Below are 9,004 nucleotides of genomic sequence, written 5' to 3'. Positions count from 1 at the left end.
AAGGTGAGTAATGTATGACGACAGGTAGTGCCTCAGCTTTTGGACTACCCATGTAAGGGACCAACATGTCTTTTCCACTAGTGTGTATCTTGCCTGTGCGGTGAACTTCTTGCTCAAATAGTAAATGCATGCTTTTTTTTGCCGATTTCATTGTGTTGTCCTAACGCGCATCCAAAACCATTATCTGATACTGGCAAGTATAGCAACAATGCTCTCAGGCCTAGGAGGTACGAAGACCGGTGGATTGGACAAGTATTTCTTAATGGCGTCGAATTTTTTTTTATACTCCTCAGTCCATTTTGTCAGTGCATCCTTCTTTAGTAGCTTGAGTATTTGCTCCGCGATAATGGTGGACTGGTTATGAACTGTCCAATGTAATTTAGCCTTCCTAGAACGCTCATGACCTCTTTTTAGTCTTCGGAGGGGGAAGCAATCAGATGGCTTTGATTTTCAATGGGTCTAGCTCTATGCCCATCCGGCTGACTATGAATCCTAACAGTTTTCCAGCAGGTACTCCAAATGCACATTTGGCTGGATTTAACTTCAAGTTGAATCTCCGGAGTCTATCGAAGAACCTCCGTAAATGTGTGGTATGCTCCGAGCTTTCTCTCGACTTGATGATGACATCGTCCACGTATACTTTAATTTCCTTGTGGATCATGTCATGAAAAAAAATGTTCTTAGCCCTCATGTAAGTGGCGTTGGTGTTCTTGAGACCAAACAACATTACTCTGTAGTGATACACCCCCCATAGGGTGAGGAAGGTTGTCTTTTCCGCATCCTCTTCGCTCATTAAGATTTGATGATATCCTGCGAAGCAATCCACGAATGATTGTTACTCGTGTTTTTCGCAGTTATAAATGATTATGTGGATGTTTCAGAGTGGGAAGGTTTTCTTGGGACTAGCCCGATTGAGGTCTCGGTAGTCTACGCATATTTAAATCTTTCCGTCTTTCTTGGGTACCGGCACTATGTTGGCCAACCATGTAGTTACTTCCACTACTCTGGACTTAATATTTTTTTCCACTTCATCTTGATGCGGATACTAAGATCTGGCTTAAACTTCCTGGTTTCCCACATTGATGGGTAGTCTGTGGGCCACTATGCTGGTGCTCAAACCTGGCATGTCAGCGTATGACCATGCAAAAATATCCACATATTCTCTTAGCAAGTTTATTAGCTCTTCCTTTTGCGGTGCTTCCAAATGCGCACTTATCCTGGTTTCTTTGATTATTTCCTCATCTCCTAGATTGATTGCTTCTGTCTCATCTTTTTTCGGCTTTTGATCATTCTCAAATTATTCTACTTCTTCTACAAGACCCTTAGGAAACATTGTTTCTTCGCTGTACTCTTCGTATTCCTCTTCACCTACATCACTTGACTCACTCGTTTTGCGACATATCATGACATTTAAGGTTGTTTTATCATTTTTATTATTAAAAATCAAGGCAAATCAAGGTTAGTATGAAACATATGCGTAAGTAAAAAGAAAAGGTTATTTTTTCCATAATTCGAGGCTTCATTAATTTCAACTGAAAAGAAGTATAGACTGTGGTCCTGACTCGGATTAACATTGAGTCATTTCCATTTTTGAAAACATTACAAGGTAATTAAAAAGTGCAGATGGTTAGTAATCGGGCCTCGATTGATTCTCGCAGGTTTAAAGCATAAATTCATCATTTCTTTACCGAAGATCCAAGAGTGGAGTAGAGGTCTAGTTGAATAATTGTTTGCCCGAATCAGCATCGCGGATAGTGGGTGCTTCAATGCATCTTTTAATATCAGTAGGCAGTCCTTCTCTCAGAATAACATCCCTAACCCTTCGTCTCTGCTTCCATCTTCTGGCAGGGGCATCTTTAATAGGAATGACTGGTACAAATTCGGAATTGGCTTGTGCAGCTTTGCAGGGCCTTTCTTCTTCCTATTGGCTTTGGAGATCTCATCATCATTGGGAACATACCCTAACCCGAAGCGTAAGTTGTCTCAAGGAATGGGGATTAGCTCTATGATGCCGTGCTGGTCCGTTCTGAGACCTCGCCCGGTCCCAAACCCGTTTTTGGAGCATAGTCGAGGCAATCATTTTGTAGACTGCAGGCATGGGTACTTGTGTGGAACCTTCTTTATGGGCAGCCCCAACTAATTCCACCACGTGGAAATCTTTCCCTTTGGGAGTTTCTTTCATGACTGGCACCGAGTTGTTTGAGTAGTTATGGATACTACCCTCTCCGTGAATTATGACCTCATGGTCATCCCACACAAACTTTACAGCCTGATGAAGTAAGGATGGTATGGCTCCTGCATGTGAACACATTTTTCCTAACAACAAGTTGTAGTTAGCAGCTATCTCCACGACTTGGAACTCGGTGATGAACTCAGCGGGCCTTATTTGGATACAAAGGGCGACTTCCCCGACGGGGTCACATTGAGCTCCATCAAATGCTTTTATATTTGTACGGCTTTAGAGAATCTTCCCAAGATCATATCCTTATTGGCTAAGTGTGGATTCAGGACAGATATTGAGACCAGTCCTGTTGTCGATTAAAACTCGAGTTACCACTTTTTTTCGGCATATCACGGTGACATACAGCTCCTTATTGTGCATTGTGCCTTCCCTGGGCAGCACTTCACTTGTGAAAGAGATTTGATGTTCTCTCATGACGTGCAACCATCTCAGCTATATTTTCACTTCCTGTTCCTGCGAGGACATGGGCTTCGTTTAGCACCTTCATTAAAGCCAAATGGTGTTGAGGTGAGCTCAGTAATAATGCTAGTACATATATCTACAATGGTGTTTTCTTGAGATGTTCCACAATGGAATATTTTTTGGGCTACATCCGGCGCCAGAAGTCGTCGGCCTCGCCTTCTGTAATGGGCCTTCTTTGGTTCCCTTCTTTTCTTGGCGCTCCTTGGGCCAATTCTTTGGGAGTATAACATCACCAGACCGCATCATTCAATAGGCAACTGCTGCTTGCACAATGAATTCCTTTCTTAGTGTAACTGTCACCTCTTGAGATACCGGCACTATGACTAGCATGGGGAATAGCACTCTAAACTGTGGAAGCCCTTGTATTGTGAGTGACGCCACTGTTTGTTCAAGTGCTTGGATTGGATCTCGGATCACAGGCTTACACATGGCCCAATCTTCTTCCCCTTCTATCATGTGAATCGTGTTGTTTCCATGATTAGGCAGGGGATTGGTGTTCACGTTTGGTGTGGCAGTCTGAAGAAAGATCTCCTTTTTGTTAATCAAATCTCGTATCTTATGCTTCAGGGTGATACAATCTTCAATATTGTGTCAGTTTCCCCCAGAATGGTAGGCACATGTTTGTTCTGCTCGGAAGAATCCATTTTCGGGATTGACGACATTTAGTGGGACCGCTTGGATCATTCCTGCAACGTTTAACCTCTCGAACAGTTTAGTTCGTGTTTCTAGCAATGGTTTGAACACGTAGGTAGGCTTTTTCTCAAAGTTAGGACGCGGCCAATTGTAGGCATTTGGCGGTGGTTGGTTTTGGTAATTTGTTGGTGGGTTATTTTGTGGGGCTTTGTAGTCAGGTGCAGGAATTTGGTAATTTGGATATGGTGCTTGGTAGTTTGATGGTGGTGTTTGAAAGGTTGTTTGTGGAGCTTGGTAGTTTGGTGGTGTGTTTAGAAATTGAGTTGTGCATAATAAACGGGCACAGGGTTGTATGTTGTTGATAAGTAGGCACTTGGTGGTGGTGATTGATAGACTTCGATGGGAGATTGTAGCTCCTCTTTCATTGTAGCTCCTCTTTCTTTTTGGGCTTTGGGCTGAGTGTATGGGAAAATTTTTCCACGTCCTCTTTATTCTTCCTAGTGAGTCCCATAGTGCTTTGTCCGATGGCTTTGCCGGCTACGCTTATAATTCTTCCCAATTTAAGACCATCTTCTATGGCCTCTCCCATCTTTACTAATTCGGAAAATGGCCTTTCGACCCTTGAAAGCATTTGATCGTAGAAGTTCGTTTCTTGTGAATGGATGAAAATGGAGACTAGCACTTCCTCGCTCATCGGTGGTTGTACCGGGCGGCTTTGGCCCTCTATCTGCTCGCATAATCACGGTAGTTCTCTGTGGACTTCTTCTTGACCTTTTGTAGGTAGTACCGGTGTGGAACTGTTTCAACGGTAAATCAAAACCTTTCCATAAAAGATCCCATCATGTCTTCCCATGAAGCCCATCAGTGTATGTCTTGCGCAGTGAACCATTCGGAGGCCTTTTCGGTTTGGCTTCGGCTGAATAGCCTCATGATGAGTGCCGAATTATTTGTGACACCGACCAGTTGGTCACAATAGGCTCGTAAATGGGCCTTAGGATTTCCTGTTCCATTGAACATTTCAAACATAGGCACTTCGAAGCCCTCAGGTAGATCCAAGCTTGGATGCATACAGAGATCATAATAGCTCAAGCCCGTTGCCTTGCGAGTAGCTCTCGTGGACTGCTCTAGCATTTTAGCCATCTTGCGATCTACTTCTTTGTTGCGACTGTCTTGTTTGGCTCTCCAAGCCTTTTCCATCCCCTCATAATGGTCAAGCTCCTGGTGATCTGGGAAAAAGAGGCTTAGTGTGATAGGGGTATGGAAAGAAACGGTTGGGTGTACGGGGTGGCTTTTAGGTGTGTATGTAGTTTTTGCGGTAGGTAAGGAAATGGTACTTGGACGTATAGTAGCGTGGGAATGAGTGGGCTGAGGTGCTTGGTATGATGGCACTGAGTTGGTGGTTCCAGGAATTTGGACAATGTTGAGAGGTGGTGGGGTGTAGTAGGATATGGTTGGATCAGCGGGGAGTGGTATTGTTCCAGCGGGGTAAGTGGGAAATGGTCTGGTAGTGGTGAGCTAAGATATGGAAAAGGTGGAGAAGGCCTTCTCGCCTCAGTAGGTGTTTCTTTGGCTGCGCTGGCCAATTCAGCTCTTTCGACCTTCTCTTGAAGGTCATCAACTTTCTCAAGCAGCATTTTTATCATGTCCTCGGAGTGCGAGAGTTCTTTTGGGTTCAGTGGGGGGCGAAACTCTGATGACGAGGTTATTCAGATTGTGGTTGTCCTCCGAAGTACCAGTTATTGTTGCTTTCTTGTTGGGAAAGGAATACTATTGAAGCTTTTGATCTAGTGAAATATGCCAGCGTGGAACAACACGGCTCAACCTTTTCTATAAGGGAAAAACTACTCAAAAGCAAATGACTTTAGTTCATTAGACAATAACAGAAAAGAAAAATATTGCACGTAGTTGGCATATAAGCACAAAGAGCACATAAAATTCATGTATTTGATTTAAACGTTTGATGGATCCCCTATTCCCAAGTTTTTTGGGTATTTTGGCTCTCTTGAGTTGCTTTGGATTTTGGTATGATAGTGTATGGTTGATTTTCTTTAAACGATCTTCTCGACGCTTGCTTACGCTAAATAAATATGGGAAAATATATATTTATATAATATAGGGGTCAAGTCTTACGTAGACTTCCTACGTATCCCTCCATGGGAAATCAAGCCCTTCCATAGTTTAGTTTACATATAAAATATTCTTGCTAAACCTATACTACCCAAAAGCTTCCCAGACCAGGCCCGATAAGGGCTTCCTACGTATCCTTCCTTCGGACATCAGGTCGAACGTAGTTTCTTTTACATATAAATAAAAAGGGGAGGGGGACAAACTTTTAAAATCACAAGAAGGGAACCCCTAAGCCTAACCAAAAAATGACCTGTTCTCGAGATCGAAACGGGTTGTTGTCCTTACAACCGCTCGTTTGACCGAAGGCCCTACTTCCGATTAGCAGGGTGGGAGCACTATCCAAATTTCCCCAATGTGGACCACATGTTCCAATTCGAACTTGAAAGCAGTGTTTTAAAAGGCGCGGGCGTAAGGCGAGGCGTTTTACGTATGCCTTGCCCGGGCGTAAGCCCCGAGGCACAGGGCGTAAGCCCCACGGGTATTTAAATTTGAGTATTTTATAAAATAATATAATTACAACAAATATCTTAAAATTGGTAAAATTGCATAAAAATTGAAGAAAACTATAAATAAGTGAAGTATATATATATATATATTGATGTACTCCATTCCCACAAAAACTAGTCAAAACAATCTATTATACACTACTTACAAGCACAAGTTTGCTTATGAAAGTTCAGCATAAATACATCAACTCCCATTTGGGAACAAAATGAAGAATTCAACATTCAGGTGATCAAAAAATACACTTTGTCTAGCCTATTTTCTTGAGAGTAGGTTTCATCCATGAGAGCAAAAAGGTCAAAAGGCCTGCAACAAATAGAAAAAAGCAGTTGGTGACTTAGTACAACAAATAGAAAAATGCAGTTGGTGACTTAGTACAAAAGCAGTGGGTGCAAGTATCTTATACTTCTGTGGTTCAAAATAATGTAGAAAATGTTACAGAGGTGGTAAATGTGGATGCACAACTTGGTAATAAACTGATACAGCTAAAATCCCCCTCCAAAACAAGATGAGAGTTTTTCTATTATTTCCATAAACTCATTCAGATAAAAAAATATCAAAAGAACAAAAAAAAAAAAAAAAGAGGGACAAGGTTTGTTACAGACACAGTCAATCGCTATCAAAGTGGAGTTCATCGTCATTCAAATTCAGAGTGTTTGTAGTAGTCCATCTTGCTTCATCAACAATATCCACATCTGGCAGTCCTTCATCTATTTGAACTTGTGAAGAAGAATTGCCCCTCTGTAAATCTTAGAATTACAAAAAATTATCTTTTCAATGAAATTACAGCATATATTTTCTTTTGATAACAGTAGTTGATACATATGAAAAAGATGTGAGAGCTAGACATGTACAAATGGCGAACCAACAAGGGAAACAAGCAGGATAGGAGCAATGGAGTTGGACAAAATCAAGGTGCAAGGTCGCAGATACAGTCTGACGATCGTATCAATCAAAGTGCGGGAAAAGAAGTGCAAGTTATTGTTCCTAACTCTAATTGTGTGCCAACTACTAATAAGTTTGCTGCTTTAGAGGAAGGGACTGATCAAGTGGAGGAAGCTCAAATCAAGTAGTCGCAATACATGAAATAGTGAAAACAAATTCAGTTGGTTTAGTGCAAAAGCAATTAGTTCATATACCTGATACCTCTGTGGTTGAGAAGAATGCAGAAATCTCTCAAGGTACTGAGAAAGATGTGGCAAAGTTAGCTGAAATTTCAGCTACTTTCTGCTTTTTGTTAAAAGGACCAGATTCACTTGTATTTTGTGTACTACCGACATCAATTGTAGTATCATGAATAAGCTCATCCTCATACGGAGTACATGACACCATTTTAATAACATCGACATCAAATAAGTTCTCCTCGTCAAGCCACAAAGGTTCTTCAGGAAGTACAGGTTCTTCTTCTCTTTCAGTAATCCATTCATCATCCGAATCAACTTCATCAACCAAAATAGGATCAATCTTGTGCATTTTTCTTTTGATGCTCCGCTCTCTTAATCTTGTATTATATCTTACATAAACTAAAGCATTTATCCTGCAATGCTCAAGCCTATTTATTTTTTTCGTATGAATCTAGTAAATGTTGGAAAAAAAAAATCCAGTTATCATCAATCATCATATAGAAAACACAAATACGAATTAAAGAAAAGCATACCACTTACCGACTCAAAGGTACTCCAATTTCTTTCACAGCCCGAGGAGCTACAAGTCAGACTTAAGACGCGAATAGCAAATTTTGTCAACTCTGGAGTTCGACCTCCAAAGCGCATCCACCAATCAGCAGGAGATCGCATCTTTCTTGAATCCATGGCTAACTGGCTCCCAAAATCGCCTCTCAAGTGATCGTAACAATCTAACTGGATATCCACTTTTAATCTCTCATCATAATCTAACATCCTTTCTATGCAATTATGTAAACCTTCTTTGATTTCAAATTCATCAGAGAATTTATTTTCAAATCGCAATTGCAGGTTCAAATAATACCCCACAGCATGTAATGGACGATAAAGTTGGCTCATCCATCTTTCATCTATTCTTCTCCAAACAGGACCATACTTTTTTTCGTTATTACCACAATTGAAAGCTATATTTTCCTTAGCCTTAGTCATCAAATGATACATATATCCCATACAAGGCTTCTCTTCTGAATCAACTTCCCGTAGAACACTCACTAAAGGAGTAACACTCCTCACACAGTAAGCAATGTGAGGCCAAAAGTTTTGATCAAATAGAACTGTAGCTCTTGTTTTCACTCCTTCGTGTTTCTTAGCCCATGTAGAAGTATTCCAAGCTTCGGAAGAGAACATAGATCGAAGAGCTTGTTTTTGTTTCTGAATACTTTGAAGAGTCAGATATGCAGTAGCAAAACGAGTAACAGCAGGACGAAGAAGTTCATGATTCTTCGTGAAAGATCTCATCAAATCCAACACCCTAGTATGCCCATAAATGAACTTTACCACATCTTTTGCTTTTTTGAGTGTCTTTTGATGAATTTTCAACTTACTTATATCCTCTAACATGAGATCGATGCAGTGTGCTGCACATGGGGTCCAATACATATGAGGTCGAGTTTCCAACATCCTTTTTCCAGCATTGACAAAATTTGAACCATTATCAGTTATCATTTGGACCTCCCCAACTTCATCTACAATTTTATTCAAATGCGATGCAAGCATCTCACCAGTTTTTATTGAATCAGACGCATCAATAGATCTTAAAAAAGTACCGTAAAATTTGTTCACAAGAAAGTTGATGAAACATCTACTTTTTTCCATCCGACCAACTATCGACATTATAGAACAACCATATTGCTTCCATGAATTTTTGTGTTCTTCTAGCATCCTGTTAATGTTGGCTACCTCTTCTTTTAGTATCCATGTTCTTAGCTCATGCATCGTTGGAGGCTGAAAACCTGGCCCAAAGTTTGCTACTCCGTCAAACATCGGCAAATAGTAAGGATCGTTTGCAACATTAAATGGAATCCCACTTGAGAAGAAAAATCGGCCAATCTGTTGACAAACTAATTTTCTTTCC

The 9,004-nt window shown here is 40.9% G+C and overlaps 1 protein-coding gene across 3 annotated transcripts; it reads right to left on the bottom strand.

The window, feature by feature from the left end:
• Positions 1-6,088: 6,088 nt before the first annotated feature.
• Positions 6,089-8,661, bottom strand: LOC132037667 (uncharacterized). Of its 3 annotated transcripts, none has more exons than XR_009409958.1 (4): positions 7,633-8,661; positions 7,108-7,543; positions 6,570-6,717; positions 6,089-6,274 (listed from the first exon to the last, which is right to left on the bottom strand). XR_009409958.1 is itself a non-coding variant. In XM_059428216.1 (3 exons), exons 1-2 carry the CDS (start codon positions 8,644-8,646, stop codon positions 7,145-7,147), a joined length of 1,413 nt encoding a protein of 470 aa, XP_059284199.1. In that variant the 5' UTR covers positions 8,647-8,661; the 3' UTR covers positions 6,089-6,717; positions 7,108-7,144. The 3 variants fall into 3 exon arrangements, 1 of the variants encoding a protein (XP_059284199.1); XR_009409957.1 differs by having other exon boundaries at positions 6,574-6,717; XM_059428216.1 differs by having other exon boundaries at positions 6,089-6,717.
• Positions 8,662-9,004: the final 343 nt, after the last annotated feature.

Source organism: Lycium ferocissimum, chromosome 11 (assembly GCF_029784015.1).
Source record: "Lycium ferocissimum isolate CSIRO_LF1 chromosome 11, AGI_CSIRO_Lferr_CH_V1, whole genome shotgun sequence".
NCBI classification, from domain to species: Eukaryota; Viridiplantae; Streptophyta; class Magnoliopsida; order Solanales; family Solanaceae; genus Lycium; species Lycium ferocissimum.
The sequence above is the reverse complement of the archived record's forward strand: the minus strand, read 5'-3'. Positions and strand labels throughout refer to the sequence as shown.